At 38.8% G+C, this 27,773-nt stretch overlaps 1 protein-coding gene across 2 annotated transcripts in view; it reads left to right on the top strand.

Annotated features, from left to right (window-relative positions):
* The window catches only part of Skap2 (src kinase associated phosphoprotein 2), a 182,216-nt gene that overhangs the window by 136,990 nt on the left and 17,453 nt on the right, over positions 1-27,773 (top strand). For both annotated transcript variants that reach the window (XM_026400234.2, XM_026400233.2), the window contains exon 10: positions 22,878-22,955. In XM_026400234.2, the coding sequence (XP_026256019.1) occupies positions 22,878-22,955 (78 nt within the window). The remainder of the gene's footprint in view (positions 1-22,877; positions 22,956-27,773) is intronic.

Below are 27,773 nucleotides of genomic sequence, written 5' to 3'. Positions count from 1 at the left end.
AAGTAAGGGAAACTTCCAAATGAGAGTTCAGCCTATCCCTTTAGGAGGCCAAAACTGATCAAGTGTGTTGTTTTTTAAGCTCAAATTTTTATTCTTAACGTACCTTAAAGAGCATCAAGTACTATTTTGTGGAAATGAACACCAGGACTCCATCAGAAGAGTTCCGTATGCCTAACCTCCCCTTACTCCCCCAGAAGCTTCTTCCTTGCTTCTTTTGGCAGCCCCTTTCTACAGGAAATATCCTGGTTCTAGAAGATCTTTTCTTTTCCAGGCATTATAACATTTTATCATAAAATTTTCAGTGTGAAAAAAAAATACTGCTTACTTTAAAATTGAAAACACCTCGAAAACATAATTCTGAAAGTCTCTGCACAGCCCTCCATAGTTTTTAGAAATTTGTATTTTTCTTTAGTGTTATGTAAAGTGCTTTAATTTGCTGCATTTTTCATGTCTTACCGCAGTCAAATCTGGTGATAGTCTATAGCTATCTTATTCAGGATTAATCAATCTTTTGAGGCTCCTGGCAAGGATAGAAGCTGCTCTCGGCTCTGCTTGCTTCGGGGCTTGGCCTTACAGTTTTTTCATCATATTCAGTCTCTGGGAGGGAGACGCTGGGAGATGATTTTTCCATTTGCAAGCTGCTTCCCAACAGAAAGAAAAATGGAAGGGGCAAATGCCAAGCTTTTCAGTTTCTGTGGCCATTGCAAACATGACTTGTCTCCTGTTCTTAGCAGTGTACACTGTTTTTCAAGGGGGCTTTTTTTTTCCTGGATTGTCAGTGTTAGCCAAGTTATTTTGTCAATGAAGAATCTTGAAAATAAGAATATATGTCAATATAACACCATGAGATTAACTTTCTCATCAGTTGCATGTTATAGAAGTAGGTTAAAGTGCTGTTTAATTAATTAACACACATAGGAACAAGTGATACATGCTGAGTCTTATACTGAGAAAGAAGAAAAACCATAGTACTTCAGAACTTGAGCAGTAAGCAGCCAGCCTAGATTCAAATCCTGACACTATTTATTATACCTGTGTTTTGCTAGTGCTAGTTATTTAAATGTTTCTATACATCCATTTCTTCATCTGGAAAATGGGAATTACGACCTACCTAGATTTTGAGGATTGAATGAGATTTATGTATAAAGTGCCTAGCAGTGCTTGGTACACAGTAATTCCTCAAATTGTTGTAATTTCTGTGATTAGGCAGCTACTATACAGTGGCCATTGTGTTGGCTATTTCACCTCATTTTGTCCTCACAATAATTCTCTAAGGTAGAGTTTATATTTACATTTTCCAGATAAGAAAATTGAGGGTCAGAGTATTGAATTAATTTGTCTAAATTTGTATAGGTAGCAAAAGAGGGTAATATGAATTGCTGGAACACAAATTAATTATTTAAGTTTATATATTTTCATTGTATCTTTTGAGAATACATATGCAATTAACTCCTGCTTTACTAGTTCCATTATAATTAATTTACCTTGGTATTTACTGAGGCATATATATTTTTTTGAAACTTAAAATGTAAATGTCATTTGAAGATACAGTGACCTAATTAATTTACATTTAAATGATGATTGAACACTCAACCTTTTGAAACCTTATGTAAAAAGATATGGCTGTAGGTCATTGGTTCGCAAGGTGTTGTCCTCAGCAACATGTGCTGGGAACTTGTTAGAAAAGCATATTCTTAAACTCACTCCAGATCCACCGAAACAGACTGTATGGTAGGTCTCAGTAATCTGGGTTTTTACAAGTCCTCCAGGTGCCTCTGATGCCTGCTAAAGCTTGAGAAGCACTGCTCTGGGTAAACAACACATCTAGGTGATATACAGGTGTATTGATGTGGCTCATACTACCTCATCCCAAATGAGAAGTTATATATTGTAGTACGTGATGGTAATAGAAAAATATGGTTGGGGTTCTTATTGGACAATTTGCCTGTAGATATTCAGATTCAATATTGTGGGCTTGAACCCTTTCATGCCTTGGATTAGGCCTCCTGGGCAGGTGGTAGCCGTTACTGGCAGACACAGTCCAATAAGTACAAAGAACTGAGAGATGGGAAGTGGCTCTGCCCCCTATTATGATGGTTGGTTTTTCTGATATTTCAGTCACTAGATTCTTCAATCAAGAGAAACTGATGTTAAGAATATTAAGAGGAACTGATGTTAAGAATATTAAGAGGGAGGGAAAACAATAAACAGCCATTACCATTCCATCTTTTTCTGTCTTTAGATGCAATTTAAATGTGAAAGCAGCATATTGAAAAAATGAGTAGGGTCAAAGGATATAGGAAATAGGTAAGCTGCTACTACATCTAAATTTAATTGTAGGGGGAAATGGACAAAAGCTCTTGTCATTTTAGAATTCATGATAGGAAAAGAAGGGTCATCAGCTGGATGGACGTATTTATCTAGACTCTAGGAAGGTAGACTCCAAAAAATTCAAATAAAGAATAGCACAAACATATGGTATTAAAGAATAATAAGCTGGGTATGGTGGCACACACCTGTAATCCCAGCGGCTAAGGAAGCTGAGGCAGGAGGATGGCAAGTTCAAAGCCAACCTCAGCAAAAGTGAAGCACTAAGCAACTCAGTGAGACCCTGTCTCTAAATAAAATACAAATTAGGGCTGGGGATGTAGCTCAGTGGTTGAGTGCCCCTGGGTTCAATCCCTGGTACAAAAAAAAAAAAAAAGACCAATAAGTATTTAAAAATGACATTTGGGTTTGAATTATAAATAATGCCAATAAAGAAAAAAGGGGGAGAAACTAAAATATATCTGTATATAAGGGTGCTACATTCTCTTCAATGCAATGCAACTTTAAAAAGAATGTATCAACAGTTGAAATGGCCTAGTGGCAAAGAAAATATGAAAATTATTGAAATTTATCAATTATAAGTACAGCAAAAAGTATACGATAGCTATGTGGTTTTGTTTGTTTCCAAAACTTACTAGGGACTAAATAGTTCAGAGCAAAAAATTTCCATTTCTATTTTATTTGTTTCTTTCTGTGACTAATTATCCTCTAACTGATAAGGTTAGTAAGAGGTAACAGAAGCCCAGGATTGGCGGAGAGATTAAAATGGAATACCTCGCTAGCCAAAATCCATTTAGTTTTTTTTTTTTTGAAGGTTAAACATGTTTTTATTTATAAAATATTAATAAAAACATTTATATAAATTCACAATAACATGTAAAATATATAAGAATAAATATCAAGTAACATACATGGAATAAAGTGTTTAAGTATAAAACATTGAAGAGAAAATGTAATTTTTGTTTGGAAAAGGAAACCACATCAAATGTAATCTATTACATAAAACTATGCAGTACATTAATATTAAAAAAATTCTTCCACCAATGTACTTATATTTTCTTTTTTTTTTTTTTTTTTTTTTTTGATATGTAAGTAATAGTTTAATTTGAAAAACTGGAGAAATACATGCATATTTTTTAGCATATCAAGTGTGACATAGACTCAATAAATTTTAAAAAATTACTGCTTTCATATTTATTTTTAAAAGTGTTAAATAACACAAGAACAATTTTTACAGTCAGGTTAAAATTTAGTTAGTTCATAGATTACTAAGTCTTCTCTACCAGTCCTATCAATGTTTTTTTTTGTTTTGTTTTGTTAATACCCTAGGAATCTAGAGTATGAAACTGGGAATATATTGTTTTAAAAGTTCACAAGTTTGGATAGCCTGTATTTCCAATAGATGTTTTTTTTTTTTTTTTTATTGGACGTTCATAACATTACATAGTTCTTAATACATCATATTACACGGTTGATTCACGTGGATTATGAACTCCCGCTCTTACCCCGTATACAAATTGCTGTATCACATCAGTTTCCCTTCCATTGATTGACATATTGCCTTTCTAGTTTCTGATGTATTCTGCTGTCTGTCCAATTCTCTACTATCCCCCCTCCCTTCCCCTCCCCTCCCCTCCCCTCCCCTTTTCTCTCTCTACCCCTTCTACTGTAAATCATTTCTTCCATTTGTATTATCTTGTCTTGCCCCTCCTTTCCTCTTATATGACATTTTGTATAACCCTGAGGATCGCCTTCCATTTCCATGCAATTTCCCTTCTCACTCCCTTTCCCTCCCACCTCTCATCCCTATTTAATGTAAATCTTATTCTCAAGCTCTTCGTCCCTGCCCTGTCCTTGTTTACTCCTCTTATATCAAAGGAGTCATTTGGTATTTGTTTTTTAAAGATTGACTAGCTTCACTTAGCATAATCTGCTCTAATGCCATCCATTTCCCTCCAAATTCTATGATTTTGTCGTTTCTTAATGCAGAGTAATACTCCATAGTATATAAATGCCACATTTTTTTTATCCATTCATCTATTGAAGGGCATCTAGGCTGGTTCCACAGTCTTGCTATCGTGAATTGAGCTGCTATGAACATCGATGTAGCAGTGTCCCTGTAGCATGCTCTTGTTAGGGCTTTAGGGAATAGACCGAGAAGGGGAATAGCTGGGTCAAATGGTGGTTCCATTCCCAGCTTTCCAAGAAATCTCCATACTGCTTTCCAAATTGGCTGCACCAATTTGCAGTCCCACCAGCAATGAACAAGAGTGCCCTTTTCCCCGCATCCTCTCCAGCACTTATTGTTGTTTGACTTCCTAATGGCTGCCAGTCTTACTGGAGTGAGATGGTATCTTAGGGTAGTTTTGATTTGCATTTCTCTGACTGCTAGCGATGGTGAGCATTTTTTCATGTACTTATTGATTGATTGTATGTCCTCCTCTGAGAAGTGTCTGTTCAGGTCCTTTGCCCATTTATTGATTGGGTTATTTGTTATCTTATTGTCTAATTTTTTGAGTTCTTTGTATATTCTGGTTATTAGGGCTCTATCTGAAGTGTGTGGAGTAAAGATTTGTTCCCAGGATGTAGGCTCCCTGTTTATCTCTCTTATTGTTTCATTTGCTGAGAAAAAACTTTTTAGTTTGAGTAAGTCCCATTTGTTGATTCTATTTGTTAACTCTAGCGCTATGGGTGTCCTATTGAGGAATTTGGAGCCTGATCCCACAGCGTGTAGATCATAACCAACTTTTTCTTCTATCAGATGCCGTGTCTCTGATTTAATATCAAGCTCCTTGATCCATTTTGAGTTAACTTTTGTGCACGGCGAGAGATAGGGATTCAGATTCATTTTGGTGCAAATGGATTTCCAGTTTTCCCAGCACCATTTGTTGAAGATGCTATCCTTCCTCCATTGCATGCTTTTAGCCCCTTTATCAAAAATAAGATAGTTGTAGTTTTGTGGATTGGTTATTGTGTCCTCTATTCTGTACCATTGGTCCACCCGCCTGTTTTGGTACCAGTACCATGCTGTTTTTGTTACTATTGCTCTGTAGTATAGTTTGAAGTCTGGTATCTCTATACCGCCTGATTCACACTTCCTGCTTAGTATTGTTTTTGCTATTCTGGGTCTTTTATTATTCCATATGAATTTCATGATTCTTTTATCTATTTCTACAAGATATGCTGTTGGGATTTTGATTGGCATTGCATTGAACTTATATAGGACTTTTGGTAATATCGCCATTTTGATGATGTTGGTTCTGCCTATCCATGAGCAGGGTATATTTTTCCATCTTCTAAGGTCTTCTTCTATGTCTTTCTTTAGGGTTCTGTAATTTTCATTGTATAAATCTTTCACCTCTTTTGTTAGGTTGATTCCCAAGTATTTTATTTTTTGGGGGGATATTGTGAATGGAGTAGTTGTCCTCATTTCCGTTTCAGAGGATTTGTCGCTGATATACAGGAATGCCTTTGATTTATGCGTGTTGATCTTATATCCTGCCACTTTGCTGAATTCATTTATTAGCTCTAATAGCTTCTTTGTAGACCCTTTTGGGTCTGCTAGGTATAGAATCATATCATCTGCAAATAGTGATAATTTAAGTTCTTCTTTTCCTATTTTTATGCCTTTAATTTCTTTCGTCTGCCTAATTGCTCTGGCCAGTGTTTCGAGGACTATGTTGAACAGAAGTGGTGAGAGAGGGCATCCCTGTCTTGTACCAGATCTTAGAGGGAATGCCTTCAATTTTTCTCCATTCAGAATGATGCTGGCCTGTGGCTTATCATAGATTGCTTTTACAATGTTGAGGTATGATCCAGTTATCCCTAATTTTTCTAGAGTTTTGAACATAAAGGGATGCTGTACTTTGTCGAAAGCTTTTTCTGCATCTATCGAGATGATCATATGGTTCTTATTTTTAAGTCTATTGATGTGGTGGATAACATTTATTGATTTCCGTATATTGAACCAACCTTGCATACCAGGGATGAATCCTACTTGATCATGGTGTATAATTTTTTTGATATGTATTTGAATCCGATTCGCCAGAATTTTATTGAGGATTTTTGCATCAAGGTTCATTAGAGATATTGGTCTGTAGTTTTCTTTCTTTGAAGTGTCTTTGTCTGGTTTCGGAATCAGGGTGATGTTGGCCTCGTAGAACGAATTTGGAAGTTCTCCCTCCTTTTCTATTTCCTGAAATAGCTTGAAAAGTATTGGTGTTAGTTCCTCTTTAAAGGTTTTGTAAAACTCTGCTGTATACCCATCCGGTCCTGGGCTTTTCTTAGTTGGTAGTCTTTTGATGGTTTCTTCTATTTCCTCTATTGTTATTGGTCTGTTTAGGTTGTCTACGTCCTCCTGACTCAGTCTTGGCAGATCATAAGACTTAAGGAATTTATCTATGCCTTCACTATCTTCTATTTTATTGGAGTATAAGGATTCAAAATAATTTCTGATTATCATCTGTATTTCTGAAGTGTCTGTTGTGATATTGCCTTTTTCATCCCGTATGCTAGTAATTTGGGTTCTCTCTCTTCTTCTCTTCGTTAGCATGGCTAAGGGTCTGTCAATTTTATTTATTTTTTCAAAAAACCAACTTTTAGTTTTGTCGATTTTTTCAATTGTTTCTTTTGTTTCAATTTCATTAATTTCAGCTCTGATTTTAATTATTTCTTGCCTTCTACTTCTTTTGCTGTTGATTTGCTCTTCTTTTTCTAGGATTTTGAGATGAAGTATGAGATCATTTATTTGTTGGTTTTTTCTTTTTTTGAGGAATGAACTCCAAGCAATGAATTTTCCTCTTAGAACTGCTTTCAATGTGTCCCATAGATTCCGATAAGTTGTGTCTGTGTTTTCATTTGACTCTAGGAATTTTTTAATTTCCTCCTTAATGTCTTCTAGAACCCATTGATCATTAAGCAACCTATTGTTCATTCTCCAGGTGATGCTTGATTTTTCCTTCCTTCTTTTATCATTGATTTTCAGTTTCATTCCATTATGATCGGATAAGATGCATGGTATTATCTCCACCCCTTTATATTGACTAAGAGTTGCCCTGTGACATAATATATGGTCTATTTTTGAGAAGGTTCCATGTGCTGCTGAGAAAAAAGTGTAATTACTTGATGTTGGGTGGTATAGTCTATATATGTCAATTAAGTCTAGGTTATTAATTATGTTATTGAGTTCTATAGTTTCCTTATTTAACTTTTGTTTGGAAGATCTGTCCAGTGGTGAGAGAGGTGTATTAAAGTCTCCCATGATTATTGTATGGTGGTCTATTAGACTCTTGAACTTGAGAAGCGTTTGCTTGATGAACATAGCAGCACCGTTGTTTGGGGCATATATATTTATGATTGTTATGTCTTGTTGGTGTATGGTTCCCTTGAGCAGTATGAAGTGTCCTTCTTTATCCCTTTTGATTAACTTTGGCTTGAAATCTATTTTATTAGATATGAGTATGGACACTCCTGCTTGTTTCCGCAGTCCATATGAGTGGTATGATTTTTCCCACCCTTTCACCTTCAGTCTATGAATATCTTTTCCTATCAGATGCGTCTCCTGTAGGCAGCATATTGTTGGGTCTTGTTTTTTGATCCATTCTGCTAGCCTGTGTCTCTTAATTGGTGAGTTTAAGCCATTAACATTTAAGGTTATTATTGAGATATGATTTGTTCTTCCAGCCATATTTGTTTATTGATGTTACTAAACCTGGTTTGTTATCCTCTTTGACTACTTTCCCCCCTTTACTGTCCTACCTCCCATTGTTGGTTTTCAATGTTATTTTCCATTTCTTCTTCCTGTAATGTTTTGCCAAGGATTTTTTGGAGAGATGGTTTTCTAGCTGCGAATTCTTTTAACTTTTGTTTATCATGGAAGGTTTTAAATTCATCTTCTATCCTGAAGCTTAATTTCGCCGGATACACGATTCTTGGTTGGAACCCATTTTCTTTCAGTGTTTGAAATATGTTATTCCAGGATCTTCTAGCTTTCAGAGTCTGTGTCGAGAGATCAGCTGTTATCCTGATTGGTTTACCCCTAAATGTAATCTGCTTTCTTTCTCTTGCAGCTTTTAAAATTCTCTCCTTATTCTGTATGTTGGACATCTTCATTATAATGTGTCTAGGTGTGGATCTCTTATGATTTTGCACCATCGGCGTCCTGTAGGCTTCTAGGATTTGGGATTCTGTCACATTCTTCATGTCTGGGAAGTTTTCTTGTATTATTTCACTGAATAGATTGCTTAATCCTTTGGTTTGGAGCTCTGTGCCTTCCTGTATCCCAATGACTCTTAAGTTTGGTCTTTTGATATTATCCCATAGCTCTTGAATGTTCTGCTCATGGTTTCTTAGTAGACTTGCTGAGCTATCTATGTTCTTTTCAAGTTGAAATACTCTGTCTTCATTGTCTGATGTTCTATCTTCTAAGTGATCCACTCTGCTGGTAGTATTCTCAATTGAGTTTTTAAGTTGGTTTATTGTTTCCTGCATTTCTAGTATTTCTATTTGTTTGTTTTTTATTACCTCTATCTCCCTGTGAAATTGATCTTTTACTTCCTGGATTTGTTTGTCAATGTGATCTTTCATTGTCTGATTTTGCTGTCTCATGTCTTCCTTGAGACTCCAGATCATCTGAAGCATATATATCCTGAACTCTTTATCTGATATTCCATCTGTTGCAGCTATTACCTCTTCTAAAGTTGAGTTGACCTGCATTGCTTGTGATCCTTTCTTTCCTTGTCTTTTCATACTGCACTCGCTTCTTTCTGCTTGGTGCAACTGTTGTGTTTTTGAAATTTACTAGCCTGAAATCACCTCTTCCGTAACTGAATGAGCTGTGATCAGTAGAACATGGGGATGATTACATCATCTCTTTGAAATGGCGGCTGCTGTCCTCCTCTGTGGTCCGACCAGTGTCTGGAACCAAACTGGACCACTTCTCTCCTCTGTCTCAAAGCTGAAACTCCGCCCTAAGCGCTGCCAAAGTCCTAGCGCCAAACCGCTAGAGGCCGTTCACAGACTCAGCCCTGCAGGGCCCAGATCAGCCGCTGCCGTGACCGGCAGGATTGTGTTCCTGATCCGAGTTGCTCCGAACCGGCTGGAGGGGGGTGGGGTGGTAGGAGTGTGGATCCTAGCGCTGAACCACCTGAGGCCAATCCCAGACTCAGCCCTGCAGGGCCCAGATCAGCCGCTGCCGTGACCGGCAGGATTGTGTTCCTGATCCGGGTTGCTCCGAACCGGCTGGAGGGGGGTGGGGTGGTAGGAGTGTGGGTCCTAGCGCTGAACCACCTGAGGCCGATCCCAGGCTCAGTCCTGCAGGGCCCAGATCAGCCGCTGCCGTGACCAGCGGGATTGTGAACCTGATCCGAGTTGCTCCGAACCGGCTGGAGGGGGGTGGGGTGGTAGGAGTGTGGGTCCTAGCGCTTAACCGCCTGAGGCCGATCCCAGACTCAGTCCTGCAGGGACCAGATCAGCCGCTGCCGTGACCAGCGGGATTGTGAACCTGATCCGAGTCGCTCCGAACCGGCTGGAGGGGGGTGGGGTGGTAGGAGTGTGGATCCTAGCGCTGAACCACCTGAGGCCGATCCCAGACTCAGCCCTGCAGGGCCCAGATCAGCCGCCGCCGTGACCGGCAGGATTGTGTTCCTGATCCGAGTTGCTCCGAACCGGCTGGAGGGGGGTGGGGTGGTAGGAGTGTGGATCCTAGCGCTGAACCACCTGAGGCCGATCCCAGACTCAGCCCTGCAGGGCCCAGATCAGCCAACGCCGTGACCGGCAGGATTGTGATCCTGATCCGGGTTAGTCCGAACCGGCTGGAGGGGGGTGGGGTGGTAGGAGTGTGTGTCCTAGCACTGAACCGTCTGAGGCCGATCCCAGACTCAGTCCTGCAGGGCCCAGATCAGCCGCCGCCGTGACCGGCAGGATTGTGTTCCTGATCCGAGTTGCTCCGAACCGGCTGGAGGGGGGTGGGGTGGTAGGAGTGTGGATCCTAGCGCTGAACCACCTGAGGCCGATCCCAGGCTCAGCCCTGCAGGGCCCAGATCAGCCGCCGCCGTGACCGGCAGGATTGTGATCCTGATCCGGGTTAGTCCGAACCGGCTGGAGGGGGGTGGGGTGGTAGGAGTGTGTGTCCTAGCGCTGAACCGTCTGAGGCCGATCCCAGACTCAGTCCTGCAGGGCCCAGATCAGCCAACGCCGTGACCGGCAGGATTGTGATCCTGATCCGGGTTAGTCCGAACCGGCTGGAGGGGGGTGGGGTGGTAGGAGTGTGTGTCCTAGCACTGAACCGTCTGAGGCCGATCCCAGACTCAGTCCTGCAGGGCCCAGATCAGCCGCCGCCGTGACCGGCAGGATTGTGTTCCTGATCCGAGTTGCTCCGAACCGGCTGGAGGGGGGTGGGGTGGTAGGAGTGTGGATCCTAGCGCTGAACCACCTGAGGCCGATCCCAGACTCAGCCCTGCAGGGCCCAGATCAGCCGCCGCCGTGACCGGCAGGATTGTGTTCCTGATCCGAGTTGCTCCGAACCGGCTGGAGGGGGGTGGGGTGGTAGGAGTGTGGATCCTAGCGCTGAACCACCTGAGGCCGATCCCAGACTCAGTCCTGCAGGGCCCAGATCAGCCAACGCCGTGACCGGCAGGATTGTGATCCTGATCCGGGTTAGTCCGAACCGGCTGGAGGGGGGTGGGGTGGTAGGAGTGTGTGTCCTAGCACTGAACCGTCTGAGGCCGATCCCAGACTCAGTCCTGCAGGGCCCAGATCAGCCGCCGCCGTGACCGGCAGGATTGTGTTCCTGATCCGAGTTGCTCCGAACCGGCTGGAGGGGGGTGGGGTGGTAGGAGTGTGGATCCTAGCGCTGAACCACCTGAGGCCGATCCCAGGCTCAGCCCTGCAGGGCCCAGATCAGCCGCCGCCGTGACCGGCAGGATTGTGTTCCTGATCCGGGTTGCTCCGAACCGGCTGGAGGGGGGTGGGGTGGTAGGAGTGTGGATCCTAGCGCTGAACCGCCTGAGGCCGATCCCAAACTCAGCCCTGCAGGGCCCAGATCAGCCAACGCCGTGACCGGCAGGATTGTGTTCCTGATCCGAGCTGCTCCGAACCGGCTGGAGGGGGGTGGGGTGGTAGGAGTGTGGGTCCTAGCGCTGAACCGCCTGAGGCCGATCCCAGACTCAGTCCTGCAGGGCCCAGATCAGCCGCCGCCGTGACCGGCAGGAATCTGTCCCTGATCCGCGTTGCCGAGATTCAGTCGCCTGGGACAAACTGACCCCTCACACAGACTTACTAGTTATCGGCAGGTCTCCTTCCCGTGGAATATTGTTAGAAGATCTTCAGCAGGTCCCATGCAAGTGTATTTATGTGTCTCTCTGATCCTGTTACTGCGGAGGTATAGGAAATGCTGCTTGCTCGCCGGCCGCCATGTTGGATCCCTCTCCATTTAGTTTTAATTCAGCAAATAGTCTTGGAAAACCATTTTTGTCTCAACCCTTTTGTTAGGCTGTGATAATATAAATAAATCCTTGAGGAGTTCATACCTGGAGGGAGAGTAGACTCGTAGACAAATGTTGGTAGTGCCCCGTGAGAACACTACTAATGGAAGCCTTTCCAAGACTTGATAATACACAAGAGAGAGAGGTCAGCTGCTTGCAGGGATTTGGGGAAAGGAAAGCATCCTCTATGGGGGTCTGAACTATGTCTTGAAGAGCAGTAAGACTTAGGTTTGGCTTCTGGCCCAGATAAAAACTATATGACAAGAGATCTTGTACATGAAGCCACTGTACTACTGGGAAACATGACAGATGAGAGAGAAGTCATGAACTTTTCAAAGACTAGAAAGTGGTACTATTGTAAGTTAGGTTCTTTGAGACAGACTGGGAGACAGTTGTGTGTAGGTTTATTGGTGAGTGATCTTGGGAGACACCCTCAGATGAAGTGAGGAAGGCAGGACCAGGCTGGGGTGACTCTGCAGGATTGTATCACACTGAGGCAAAGGGATCTGTTTTTGTGTCCCTATTGGCTCCAGTTGCCCTCTGGGAGGGGGTGACCTTGAGTGAGGCAACTCCTTGCAGCCGAGGGCATTTTTGAGTGAAGGACACAGCTGTGAGCCAGCTGCAACCTGAGTCTCTCAGCTGGAAGATGACCATGTTGGTTCTGAAGAGGGCATCTGGTATCTACTAGAGGTGGGTTCTGAAAATTCTACATGGTTTAGGGACTTTGAAATGGATTCCAGAGAAGCTGCTAACATGAAATGTCACAGAGTGTCTTTATACCATCAGAAGATGAAACAATGATTACTAGATTACTGGAAATCATTTTTTTTGGAAATGCAGGCATTAACGGGACTTCATCCAGGCTCATGGCAGGATTCTCATAAAATCTATGTAGATATAGTGAGCTTGGGATCACTAACTATACAGCTGTACTCTAAGGGTGCTAATTAATTGAGTTTGTGAATGTCTTAGAGCTTTGTTCTCAGTATTAGTGTCCAACATATTCAGCATTGCTTTGGAGGAAAATACAGAGGCCTAGTCTCAACAGAATGAAATCATGGGTCAAATCCAACAAGATGAAATATGATAGGGTGTCCCACTTACTCCAGAAGTCTAGTTGCACAACTATATGAAAGAAGAGACTTGGCTTTGTGGTAAATGGGAAAAACACAGGGATTTTTGGTCAACAGCTCAGTGTGAGTCAACAGTGCAGTGTGATTCAATCCTGATAATGAGTGCTTTGGGAATGTAAAATAATTATCTGGAGAGCAAGATATCCACTTTTTCCCCCTATAGTGTAGATGAACACTGTTTAGTTATTTAACTAAAATTATCCTTAAATACAGGACAGTCATTCTCAAACTTTTTGGTCTCTGGATCCCTTTATAATCTTGATAATAAAGCTTTGTTTATGTGGATTTTGCCTCTCAAACTTTACTGTATTAGAAATTAAAACTGAGAACTTTAAAAAATGTGTGTTTATTAATGAATTTAAAAATAATATTAATAAAGCTATTATATATGTACTTATTTTTGAGAAAATAACTATTTTCCAAGAAAATAGAGGGGAGTATGTTATTGCATTTTGGCAGCTCTCATCAATGTCTTTTTAAAAATATTTTTAGTTGTAGATAGACACAATACCTTTATTTTATTTATTTTTATGTGGTACTGACTCACATATGCTAGGCAAGTGCCTTACCACTGAACAACAACCCAACCCTGCATGTGTGTCTTAACAAAAGACATTCAGACTCTCATATCTGCTTCCACATTCAAATGTGTTGTTTAAGTTTAATGTAATGAAAATCCACCCTTATACAGATAACTGTGTGGTAGCAGAAGGAAGGTATTTTAATAGTCCTTGCATGTAATTGTAGATATCTTTCTTTGATACTGTTCCCAGACCCCACAAGTAGTAATTAAAGGTTAGTTGCAAGGTGGAAATGAAACTGTGTCAGTGAATTTTGATATTTTTTGCATTTGAGTTTGTAGGTCTGCCTCGTGCTCTGAAGTGGATCCTTTACCCATGCATGATTTTGTAATGTCATGTGTCAGTCAATTAAATAATCAACATTTTACTACGTTATTCAGAACCTCCAAATATTGACACAATTTATTTTATTTGTTCTTTTTAGATATACGTGATAGTAGACACAATTTTTTAAAAATCACATTTGTTTTATTGACAATAAAAATTGTGAGTTGTTTTCCTTGAAATAATAAGCTCACTTTATTTTTGAGAAAATGTTTGCAGATTCCCAAATCTGGATAACTGTAGTTTGTCAGTCATTCGAGTAAAAACAGCATTCCATGAAAACAAAAATAAAAACAGCTTGTCCAGCTCTTGCACATCTGTTGGTACAACAGAAGTGTTTTATGCATCCTGATTTTGTCACACAAAATATTTAAAAGGCATGTACTAAAGTCTGGTATTAGGTGGAAATAATTTTTACCTCTATTCATCAAGGACATTCTTTAGTGAAGCTAGTCTGTCTGTCTGTCTCTCTCCCCCTCTCCTTCTCTCTCTCTTAAATGCTGGTGTTAAGACAGTGAAGGATGCAATGACAGTTTGGTGCCACTATGCTGATTTATGCTAAGGTGTCAGCAGTTTTACCCATCATTGCTTCTCAACATCAGTGCAAATGTTAACACAGTGAAAAAGGCACATAATTTATGTCTTAGTAGCATTATGAAAATATTTTGACCTCACAAACTCCTGCCCCCTGAAAGGGTCTTGGAAATCACTGCTGATATAAGGGATATGGAGCCAATAAGTCTCATGGTGCCAGTTCCTCATATAGTACTCTGCTTCTTCTTCTTTGGGTTCTTGAAAATGAGGTTAAGGTGTACTGCACTTGATGAGGAAGAGTATATTTGCATAGGTGATTGGAGGAAACAGCCAAATCTGGCAGCAAATGAGCTCTGCACCCGTGTATCTGCTTTTCTCTGGAGGTTCCAGGAGGCAGCTGAAGATCCTTATGAAATGGCCACATTACAATTAAATGATCTTCACACCAAGCTCATTATTATTTTTTATCTAATGACATTCAAAAACAGAAACCAAAAAAAATCTAAGTTGATGAAATACTTTTACTTTCTAAAAAGAAATTCAGAATGGTTTACAATGAAACACACATACATTTGGGATAAGAAGTATATAGGAATAATGAAATACATGCACATTTGGGATATTTGTGTTAAAAATAAGAATCAAGAAAAACCATCTGGGTGAAGTGGCATGTGCCTGTAATCCCAGCTACTTGGGAGGGTAGGGCAATGGGATCACAAGTTCATGGCCAGCCTTGGCAACTTAAGGAGTTTTAAAAAAAGGGCTGGGAGACCCTGGGTTCAATCCCCAGAACAAACAAACAAAAACAATAAATAAATAAAAACAAAAGAAAACAAAACAACCAAACCAAAGAAAGAAAAACTAGTAATTATATAAAGGTGGCCTAGAAGGAGGTGTTAATGGTGGTTATGAATAGGCCCCAAACTGTTTTACTTATCTCTATTTTTTTTTTTTGGCTTTTCAGCAATGAGTAGATATTGCTTTTGTAATAAGAATAATAGCAAAAAAGATTGATTAAATGAAAAAAAAAAGGAACCAGAAATATAGAGCCAAATAGAAGTTTCTATAACTGAAAAATAATTCAGACTTTGCTTGGTTAAAATAATTTTAGCATTGTAGAATTTATTATGTATTTTAACTGAAAGCCCAAGAATTTGGAATATATTAGGATTGCAAGAGGATTTTTTATCCCCAGGGGATAGTACAGGGAGACAAGGAGCCACGTTTCATAATTTTCCTGTCAAACTCTTCAGGAGTAGGATCATTGATTCACAGTCACTTCTCTTTTTTTAAACTTTATTTCTGTTTATTTTTTATGTAGTGCTGAGAATTGAACCCAGTGCCTCACACATATTAGAGAAATGTTCTACCACTGAGCCACAACCCCATCCCCCACAGTCATTTCTGACCCATAGAATCCGGCCTCCCGAAACTCAATTTTTAACCCATCTGCTTTCATCATCTGCCTTAATTGCCTGTACGTGGTCAGAAGTGCTCCTCCAGGCACAGGCCATACTTAAAAAGTGTCCACAGTGCACGTTGCACGGAAGGTGGGGCGGGGTGCAGGCTGTGTGACCTTGAGCCAGACGGTCGGCATCCTCAGCTCACTTCCCCTGTTATGAAATGAGGAAATGGAACAAGATATCTAAGGTTTCTTTTCCTTCACAGTTTTTTTTCCCTGATTCTGTCAAGTGAGGTCTTTGCTTGAGTTTCGAATTTTTTCCTCAACATCCCAACTGTGATGTTAACACATAGAATGTCTATGTGAAAAATTGTTATTTTCACATTTTATATTCATGTTTAAATTATTAATTTTAATAATATAATACAGAAATGTACTATGATCTAATGGCATTTCCTTTTTCATTTGAAGTGCAATGATAACCTTTTCATATTAAACCTTATAAGAATAGAATGTCTAAATTAAAAATAAGATTGTATGATTGAACAACTATTACTTATTTTGTTGTTTTTTTATATTATGTTGGCCTTTGTGGTTGCTGCATTCATGAGCTGTTGTAAAATAACTTGCTGTTAAGGCAATAAACTTGACACTATACACTAATTGTGTGTTCTCCCATCCCCCTAGAAATCTGGCTATCTCATTATCCTCCCCAAATCCTTGTTCAAAGTGCTATCAGCTAGACACTTTTCTTCCTGCTATGAAGTACTGCAGAGACATGACGGAGAAGTAGAAGTCAGAGTTACACAAGTCACCAGAACTATAACAATGACCCCAATTTGCCCAATTTCCAGGAGCAATAACATGACTCTAACTATGCTGTTTTAGTTATCTTTATCCTTCTGTACATGTTAAAGTGTACGTAAGGCTAAAACTTAGGCACATGCTTACATAAAGATTGTATCTTATTACTTTAAAATGTATGTAATACATTTAATAGAAGAATCTTTAGAAGTGTCATATTTATGTTACCAATAGTTCTGGATTTATAGACCCTTGAGGATCACTCTCCCCCATTTTTATAATCTTGACTCTCTTGCCTATATCCCCTTGACTCGGTTCTTTAACTTTCCCCTTACCCTCCCTCCAGCCTTTGTAGCTCACCATAGGTTTTGGTAGAGAAGAGGATGAGGTGTTATTTGTCCATTTGTGTAAAGCTTCCCAGCATTGCTCCCTTCTTTTGCATTGTACCATCAGGACCAGCCCTTTGTGTCTTCAGTTCCCTTGTGCTGTCTGTTACATCAGCTCAGGAACATCTTACTTGCAGCACCCAGAGCCTGAACCCCTGTTGAAATGTGAAAGACCTTTACCATCTCCACTTTAGACATGTTTTTCTTATTGAAATTAAATAAAAAGGAAAATAAACTGTCTGGTCTAGAAATAATTCTTTTTGAATTATGAGTTGTATTCGAAATCTTTACAAAATATTCAGTACTATGTGCTGGTGTTGGGGCTGTTGAGTATGTACTGAGCTAGAGGTAGAGAAAGAGCTAGAACAGGAAGGAGCAGGTAGCCTGTTTTTTATCCTCAGCTGCAATTGTGTTTCTAGAGCAGCACTAAAAAGATTGCTTCATATACAATGCCCACCTATGTGAAAACGTTTTCCAACTCCAGAAACATGACTTTGTTTATATAAAATTTTGGAAAATAATCCACCTATAAAGTAAAGATGTATATATATATATATATATATATATATATATATATATATATATATATATATATATAGAAAAACATGTCTAAAGTGGAGATGGTAAAGGTGAGTCTTTCTACAAACCAATAACTGAAAGAAGTTCACCAACGTTTCAGAGCAATGGGTTATCCTTCACATTTCAACAGGGGTTCAGGCTCTGGGTGCTGCAAGTAAGATGTTCCTGAGCTGATGTAACAGACAGCACAAGGGAACTGAAGACACAAAGGGCTGGTCCTGATGGTACAATGCAAAAGAAGGGAGTAATGCTGGGAGGCTTTACACAAATGGACAAATAATACCTCATCCCTCTTCTCTCTCTCTCTCTCTCTCTCTCTCTCTCTCTCTCTCTCTCTCTCTTTTTGCAATGCTAGGGAATCAAACACAGGGCCTCATGTATAACAGGAAAGTGCTCTTTTACTGATCTACCTTCCCAGCCCTTAAATTGAACATTTTAAGGAAAATCAAGGGAAAAGACACTTTGGCTCAGAGTTAGGGCTTAGTAACAGGCCTGAGGTTTAAATGCTGGCTCACATACTCTGAGTCTGTGAACCTGGGCAAGTTATTCAAGCTCTATAAATTTCATTTCTTGAATTCATAAAACGATGAGGATAAAAGTGCCTATTACTATCTCATAGAATTGTTATGGGGATGTTGTTATATAATGAATACAAGTGCAGATAATATGATATTTTAAGTAATAAATATTAATCATTCTTAAGAAAAATGTGTAATTGCATAATCAGATGAAGGCCCGGCAGGTAGTAATCTAAACTCAAACTTCATTTCACAGCATGATTTCTTATTGTATCTATGTCTTTTATAATACGTTGGAACTCAGTAAAGCTGTTTTCTAAAGGTGTTTGTGAGAAAGGTAAAGGTTTTCTTAGGTTGCCTCCTCTTCTTCTTGAAGTGCTCATCACATATCCTGCCTTAATATTAACAGTGTCCTCAGCTTTTCTCACCCAGTGTCACCTAAACATGTCATTTACTTATCACACTTCTTTTTGTTCATTTATCCTAAAAATAAGAACAATAATAAGCCAGAAACAGCCATTTTGTTAAAAAAAATGCATAGCTAGACAGATCTGTGATCCTTATTAGGGTAATGATCCATCTGTTATGGAACTGGACCAATTTGTAAATTAAATTGATTAATCTAAAAGGGGGGAAAAAGGTCTTAACTTTTCCCACAGTAAGCATTTTCTCAAATGGATTTTCCTAAAAAGATTTGGAAAAATTTGATTATCTGTTTTGCTTCCTCCTTTTGCTAAACCCAGAAAGAAGGCCAAGTATCTATTAAAAAGAGAAGTGGGTTGCATTTATCCTTTAGGATTCTATAAGGCCTGATTGCTCTTGGAAGTTCTATATTTTCTACATGGTGTAATGTTAAAACCTTTTGATAACTACCAGAGCATTTCTACTCCTCACAGATTAGTATATACATTACCATGTTTGAATTATTTTCTGCACTTAGTTCACTTTACTGTTATTTTCATCTTGTCTGATCACAAAAATTCTCTTGATGATTCTCCTAACAATGTGTGATTGGAATAATAACTTCACATGTTGAAGAGTTTTGTGCTGCAGCTGAGAGGCATGTAAATACAAGCTGCTTATTTGCAAGAAGCTTCCAGATTTGCAATATGATTGCTATGGAAACCACATAATGAAAACCTTATAACCATCTGTGTGGTTTGATGGATTTTACTGCATAGCTGAGCTGTTTTTGTTTACTGTTATTAAAATGTTGAATGGAATATATTAACCCATGAACATTGACTATTTGAGGTATTAATTAGTATTGTATAATGACATCGTGTCTCCACACCAAAATAAAATGTGCTTAACAATAAACCTAAATGAAACAACATGTGAGAGTATATGTTTCTAACACATTGTGAAGGTGATTATTGCCTAGAATTCTGGTCACTTGTTCGTACATATTTTTTTAGTGGCTTGAGGAGCTTTGCTCTGCTGATAAATGAATGTGTTAGGATTTATTTTCATGACTTTTGAATTTATTGGTTCACTCAGTATTTAGTGAACATCTCCTTTGTGCCAGGTTCTCGTTGAGATTCAGTATGAGTTTTTCCCCCAAGATTTAAAAATACACACCAAATTTGATTTTATTGTATTTTATCTGGAAGTTGCTTATATTGTTAGCCCAAGATAAAATGAATTGTTTGAATATTATTAAGAAAAAATGATGTATGAAATGCAGAATACTTTTGCTGAAAAGGTATAATTACTAGGTTTGACATGGAAAAAGGAAATGTTTTTAGTCTGCACCTTATGCTCTAAAATGCTGCTTATTAAAGAACATATCAAATGAACTTCAGCTTGGATACTTTACAATGAATATTGATGCTTAAGTAAATATTATTAATATCATGCTGATAATTTAGGAGTATATTTCTTAGGGACAGAGCTCTCTGACACCAATAATACAATCTTTAGCATACATTATAATTTCTTAAATTTAAAAAAATTTATATTTGATGGAGCTTTATTTTATTCACTTACTTATATGCAGTACTGAGAATCAAACCCAGTGCGTCACACATGCTAGGCAAGCGCCCTACCCCTGAGCCACAACGCCAGCCCTAATTGCTTAAATTTTAATAAAAATAAATTTGTAATGATATTTTAAATGAATTCATTGCTAACTTTTTCAAGCAACAGAGCTTTCTTCTTTAATTGTTATAATTAATTTTTCTGATATTTGGAGCTGAATTTCTGGTATTTGGAGAATGTTGTTTACTATATTGTTGCAGTTATAGCTTTTGTCTAAGGGCAAATGTCCTTATCTCTTTTAAAATTTATTCTTATTATTGGATTTGTGGCCAGATTGGAAAGGGAGTGAGTGCTAGGGATAAAGAAAGTGTAAAAAGTAAGTAGAACTTTCTACTTCACCTTTTAAAAAATAAACTATCTGTAAAGTGAGTAGGTTGGACTGACTGTAAATGTCCCTTCTACTTTTAAAGTTTATGTGAAAGTACCCTATTAAACCATTTGTGACAACTAGTGTTTGAGGTTTGGCATAAGTGAGGTAACTGTTCTTAAAGAGAAAAATACCATATTAAATTGCCACCATTAGGTTCAACACCAAATATTTCCATCTGTTTCTTGTATTGGAGCTTTTATTATTTTGTTTGAATTGAATTACATAAACTCAAAACAGTTTTATTTGTCTTGTAAGCACAGTAACTCTCAAGCTTGATTTAAATATGATTTTGATTCATCACCACTTAAACTCTCCAGGAGACACCTAAGTATACATCTGCAGTCCTGACTTCTCTACCACACGTTACAGCTGCCCTTGGACATTCCCTGTGGGAAGCCCACCAGCACGTTAAATCCCTCTTGTCAAAAACAAACTGCTGTGTTCCCCCACCACAGCAGATTGTCTTGGCTCTTCTCTTTTTAGGAATGACATGTCCTGCAACTCAGTCAGCTTAGCTCAGAGCCCACCCAAGTCATCCACAGTTGTTCTATTTTCTGCCTCTCCTCCATACTCAGGCAGGAAGGCACAAAGCTTATCTATTCTGGTTCCTCTACCTCTCAAAACCATCTCCTTCTGATTTTTTTTTTCTTCTGCCTCTGCAGTTCAGGACTTCCTTCCCCTTTATCTAGATGCTCCCCCCCCCCCCCCCCCCCGCTCCTCCAGGCTGTCTGACACAATGAGCTCAAATGATCATTTCTGAAGCAGAGTTTCAGTCCTGGCCCGTGTCTGCTCCAGAACCTTCTAGGGTTCTCACTACCCACCAAATCGTAGTCCAAAGTCTTTTAACTAGGTATTCAGGGACCCTCAATAACTAGTCCAAACCGGTAGCATCTCCTCCCATTGTGTGCTCTCCCTTCATTCCCACATTATTTAGTCACTGAATGTGACTGTGCCTTGTTCTTTTAAGTTCATGGCTTTCTCTGGGTGTGGAAATAGCCTTCTTTTCGTCTCTCCTTATTTAAATTCTCTCTACCCCACAGGCCTTCTTGGCATTCCCCAGTTTGGAGGTTTCTCCTCTGCACCCCTTCAGTGCTGGTGTGTACTATTTGTCAGGTTTAGGTTCCTTTAGCCCACTTTCATTTATATCCTGTCTTCTGTCCCCTTGAAGTGGTCAGCTTCCTGAAGGCGGGAGTTTATTAACCCTTGTCTCCTCAGCAAATGCCCCTCTTTACTGCTAGTTAATACTCAGTGAAAATTGAACAATTGATCTCTATAAACTCATTTCTATAAACTGATTGGCAGTTTATAGAAATTTGGTTTATTTAATAGTCATGCTAACTATATTATGTATATTGCATATTTTTCCTTAAAGTTTTGGATTTTTCTTGAAATTATGATTTTTTATGAATCCAGTTTTTCTCTGGCATGCCATTTATTCCTAAGTCCTGTCCTAAGTATTTCTAAGTTATGTGTAAATCCTTAGATGGGGAAAGTGGTAATGTAATAGATATATTTTTAATATAAAAGAATTGACTATTTTGATTATGTTTGAAGTAGTGCTTTGGTTCTGAATAGTTCGATTCTGTTGTTTAGTGTTAGGTTATTGATAGAGAAAAGGAAGGAAGGAATGTGATGGACAATGTGGAAAGGGTATAGACTACAGCACTGATTATAGGTAGGATATAGAAGATGGACTTTAGAATCCCGACCTTAAGTTTGAATAACAAACTTTAGAAGTTACATCACTGTTTGACTCTCAATTTACTCATCTGTAGAATGAGCATTTAAAAACTATTCATCTACAAAATCTTATCTCCCATGGTATATAACACATGGTAGGTGCTCGATATAATTTGGGGAGAATTAGTTGGAAAGATGAGGACCCTTCTGGTATCATCCTGTGTAGATTAAGCCAGAAAACATATGAAAGTGTCTGCTACTCAGTAGATGCCTTACAGGCTACATGTAATGTATATCATGCATTTTCTCCTTGCTATGTTGATATTTTAGGAACCATGATTTTATCAGTAATATTTCTGTCACACAGTATAATGTAGCTTGTCAGTATAATGCTGAATGTTATTTTATTGGATTTAAGATGGCTCCAGATGAATTTCTATTAGTATTTAAAACAAAATGTGCAGTGTATTAGTATATATCTTAAATTTTGTCAAGCCAATGTGGTAAACCTCAGTAAATCTGCTATTGAGAAGTAGCTGGCAGTTTATTTATTCCTTGTTAGATTATCGACAGAGGAATATGAATCTTGAGTGGTTTCATTTCTTTTAACAATAATAGTTACGTGTTATGAACTTTCGTTTTGCTCTAACAGTGGGGTGAGTTCTGTGTGGTTATCCCAGAGGAACCCCTTCAGTGTGCTGTTGTTTTTTTTACAGAGGAGGAAGAAGACAACGCTTCTGTGAAAATGGAAGAACAAAGGAAGATGAGTCAGGAAAGTGTGCATCACACCTCAGGTAATGATTGTGCGGCTTCCTGGCAAAGCTTTTTTTAAATTTTTTTTATTTTTTAAGCCACTTTCTTGCTACTCTAAAGACATTTACACAGCTCCCAGAAGTTGGCTTGTTTGGTCTGGATATCTTACTGCTGATAAGCTGCTTAGTCCCATTTAGGATGCATGAAAACCACTTGAGAAGGATTTATAAAGTAAGCCAATTTATACAAGGTATTCCTTCCTGAATTACTTTGTAATGACTCAATTAGCTTTCATTTCTGCACAAAGGAGATTTAGTTGCATAAATTAGCTTATCATCATTGAGGAAGTGTCACTGCTAAAGGACAGTTTATAGATACAACATGCAGTTGCTGTCAAACCTATAAGAATGTAATATAGACATCTGTGTATACTTTGTGCTTGAGCAGAACAGACTTCTGCCATTCAGAGACTAACAGGGGACAACAAGTTGCCCAGGGGACTGGCAATGTAGACATCTCTGAAAAGGTCAACTTGACACAGGCTCTGACAATCGACCCACAGCTCTGTCTTCTTTGATAAAAATCAGATAAACTTAAGACCGCTAATTGATCTGCAGCCTGTTTAAATGTTGGCCATGCATATCTTCATTGCATATGATTAGCACAGAAAGCAAATGAATTGGGTAAGAAATGCCAGAGTCCAGTGACAGCAGCTTAAAAATTGGAAAAGGACACTGTTGGCCTGGAAGACTAGGAAGGATGTTCCCCTTATCCATTTCCACTTGGCACATGGCCCCAGGTACTAATTATGACTGAGGCTAGAAAAATAACTGCACATGCTGTATACGGAATCACATGATATGAACCACTTTTCTTGCTTGTTGTTATTTCCAAATAGCAAGAGATAAACCATATCTGTAGTGCAAGCATGAGGTTAGTTTTGATAAACCAGCAATTATTTTACATGGAAAGAAGAGAAGAACTGCCTTCTTATCAGGACTTTACACCTCTTCATAGCCACATGTCAGCTGGGGCAAGGTCTGCCCTATCATCCCTCGGTCCTGCAAAGACCTGGAGCTGGGGTCACCTTCCCCTCTCTGATATGTCCATACATCACTCTTTCAAGCTGTCAGAGGCAGGGTGGACAAGAAGTGTATGTTCAGGAAGTAGCTTTCCAGAGGCCTTCCTACTGTGACATGTGGAAAGGAAACAGAGGCCTGATTCTGGACCTGGACAGGAAGGCAGGAGCAGGTTGCTGCAAAAGCTTTTGGTTTGCTTTTTTCAGAAAGGAAGCAAGGACATAGTCATTAGATGTGAACACTCCCGTCCTGTAAAATACAGCTATAAAACACAGAGGCTTAGTGAAACCTTGAGGACTATGTTCAACAGTAACTTAAGTATATATGTTTTGGGTTATATATCGTGAGGCTTCTGCCAAAAGCATGTAGTTTTCTTTCTTTTAAATTTCAATACAGGAATAGAAGGTAGACACGTATAGATAGATACCCTTTACACAGATACAAATATTTTGGCTTAAAGCAATTGGATTTCTCAAAAATGCAATTTTCAAGAAATTAAAAAGAAACACCCTTTAAAAGTAACTATCTCCCCATTTTTTGCCTTCAAAGGTAGAAAAAAATTACATTTTGCTCAAAGGAATGCAATAAATAGAACTAGTTTTACATGCCATAGCTATAAAGTACTGCAATAATTCTTATCTTTAGTGACATGAAATTCTTTTCAAGCAACAGTTTTAATGCTTTTGCATAGCAGTGACCTTTGCTCATCCCTAGGCTGTCAAAGACTAGAAGCTTGTTTGCCATGCAGAGCAGTGAGTTGACAAGGGTATTACTATCTTGCTGAGCATCACATGACATGAACTTCTAACCTTACTCAAGAATGTTATATATTTTTCACATTGACTGATTTTACTTGGGAAAAAAAGACTGGTCTAATGTAAAATATGTAAGTAAACACAAAGATGATCTTATATTTTTTCAAGTTCCTTCGTGTTCAGATTTATATACACACACTTACACACACACACACACACACACACACACACACACAATCCCATTTGCTTATTTTTTTTAAACGCTGTAAATTATTTCTAAAATAGTTTTCAAACCTATAACACCCAGGGAGAGATTCTTCATTATCTTATTATGCTATTTTTCATCCATTGTCATCATGTTTTTAAAATCTTGTCATCTGTGCAGAAGTATCTCCAATGTTTACATGTTTAGTTTATACAAACAATTCATAACAGTTCGGTTAGCTTTGCCCAATGGTCTGTTTATGTATGTTTTTAAAAGCAGAAGCAAGTACATTGTTTAAATCCTTCACAAGCTGGCTAATTTATTTTTTGTTTCTTACTTTCTCTTTTAATCATCCATGCCTCTCAGGATAAGAAACATAATAAGGTGATTTTTTTTCCTTTGTAATTTTGACAATATAGATCATGATGTGAGTAGCATAAAAAAATTAATCCATGTAGTAAAAACAACTGAACAGAATTAACTTGTATTTTAGAATGTATGTTTATCATATTATGTTCTATTCTATAAAAATACATCTTACGTGGGATTTTTCATTGTGAGGGTGAACGATGTTAACTTTTGTGAAGTACTGTGCTTTTTGTACTACATTTATACTTAATTTTTGTCCATGTATATTTAAGCACAATCAAAAATTTAAAAAGTAAACTAGAGAAGCTTGCTGTTTTCCAAAACCGGATAATTTCTAATTTTTATGTCCACATTTCATATCAAGAATTTGAACATTATTTTCCTGAGGAGAAAGAGACTAAAAAACATATACTCGCTTAGCTGTGATATTTCTACTTTATAATTCGTATTGCATGCTGAAGCAGATAGGATAATAAATCGTGTGTATGTGTGACATAAACAGATTATTCTTTAGCAGAGCTCACATATGGGACACAGAAATGAGGTTGGTCTTTGGGTAACATCATCATCAAGATTATAGAAAGCACAGTTGAAAATGCATCTTTTCCCTAGTATTGCCAAATCGCTGGCTCCATCGCCTCTTTACAGCAGTGAGGTTTAATGAAATGCTCATGATGCACATCTAGGGAGAGATGCATCTTGCACACGGTGGGGGTCTCTCTTCCCCTTGCCTGCTCCTGTAACTCCCATTAGTGTTAATGGGAGTTTCGCCAAGTGCATCGAGGGGAAGAGAGACCCCAAAGTGATAAGGATTATGTGTTAGAAATCACCATACACTTTTCTTTTCCTTCTTTCTTCCCCACCCACTCTTGAAAATCTATTAAATGAAGAAACTATCATGAGCGAATCTGAAAAAGGGAAGAGCAGTGTGGACAGCTGGGGGACCCATTGGGACGTCACAGCTAAGCCAAAAACCTCTCCTCTAGCTTTTAGCCAAAGTTTTGTTTCTTCCACCTTTTTGGACCAAGCCTAAGACTGAGCAGCCTGGGGAACACACTGGAGCCTTGAGTGGGGAAACCAGTTATTTAGATCCTTTTACCTCCCAGCCAGTTGCTGTGGGGGAGGGCCTTGCATGTGAAATGATGTCATTCCCCTCTTTGCTCTAATTCCTTGACTTTTCAACTGACACTGACGGACTGCAAAGGGCGCAACATTTGACCCATTTAGCAGTTGATTTAATCTGACTAGAATGTTTCAACTTCTAAATCTCTATTTGTCTAAATAAGTGGTTTTTAAAGGAAATCAGTCACTTTATTATTAAGTGATTTTTTTTTTTCTTAAAAAGAAAGAAATGGACAATGTTTGGAGAGATCTGGCCAGTTGGAGTGCCCTCTAGTGTCCATTGATAGAATTTACTTAATATATGCTTTTGGGGGGAAATGTAATGAAGGGTGGCCACAAGCATTGTTAGTTCTTGGTTGGATTCCCAGGCTTGTATACATCCCTGCTGGTATCAGTGATGAGTGCTCAAATACTAGTGTGGAAAAGCCAATAAGGTGCCTGTCTCTCTCTGTCTGCCTTCCTCTTTCCCTCCCTCCTCCCATTGTCCCTCTCTAGCTTGGAATTCTTAGAAAATGGGAAAGACGTTTACTAGGGGGGTTTTGCTAAGTTGTATATTTTTCTAGTCCTTGTTTATTTTCTTTCCTATATAAATGAAGAGTGACATCCTATAAATATTCCAACTCCATGTTATTCATATCCTCTTTTTTGGTTTTAGTAATTTTTAAGATAGTAAACGATTTTAAATTTTTCGAATAAAGTTAACACTTTGTATAAATCAGAAACCACATATAATAGGATGAGCACCCTAATGGCATGCTAATGTGACTAGTTGTATAGGAATTGCCAGAAGCCTGCTGTTTGAGAGCCATAGAACAAAACTAAGATGACAACCCAGATCCAGCATGTGTCTCCACAGTTGTCCCCTCAGAATCCAAAGACGACATTCCATTGATGGCGGTTGTCAGCACGTATGTGTTCTGCCTGGCTAGTGAATACATGGACATCTTATTGATATTACTTGCATTCTTTTTGCATTAACTCATCAAAACTCAATTATCATGAAATTAAAAACAGGAAGCAGTTCTCAGTGTAACAAAAGCATCCAGTGTATTTAACTCTGTGCTGTGTTTCAGGAGACCCACATTGTATCAGTGACAAAGCATTTATTACCCGGTTTATTGTGGTATTACAGAGCGGAGAGCGCTAAATAATCAATCAGTTAATGGTCTGTATGGCAGTTTGAGCACATCACATCCATTGTGCTTATGCTAGTAGAAGGATGAGCTGATAACTCCAGTATATGTTGCATGTTTATTCAGAGCCTAATGTCTTAAACTGGGGCTGACAAAAAAATCTGGTGAAAAATGCAGCTTTAGCTTTGGCAGTTTC

The sequence above is a fragment of the Urocitellus parryii genome, chromosome 3 (genome assembly GCF_045843805.1).
Source record: "Urocitellus parryii isolate mUroPar1 chromosome 3, mUroPar1.hap1, whole genome shotgun sequence".
In the NCBI taxonomy this organism is placed as follows: Eukaryota; Metazoa; Chordata; class Mammalia; order Rodentia; family Sciuridae; genus Urocitellus; species Urocitellus parryii.
This window is presented reverse-complemented; position numbering and strand designations above follow the sequence as displayed.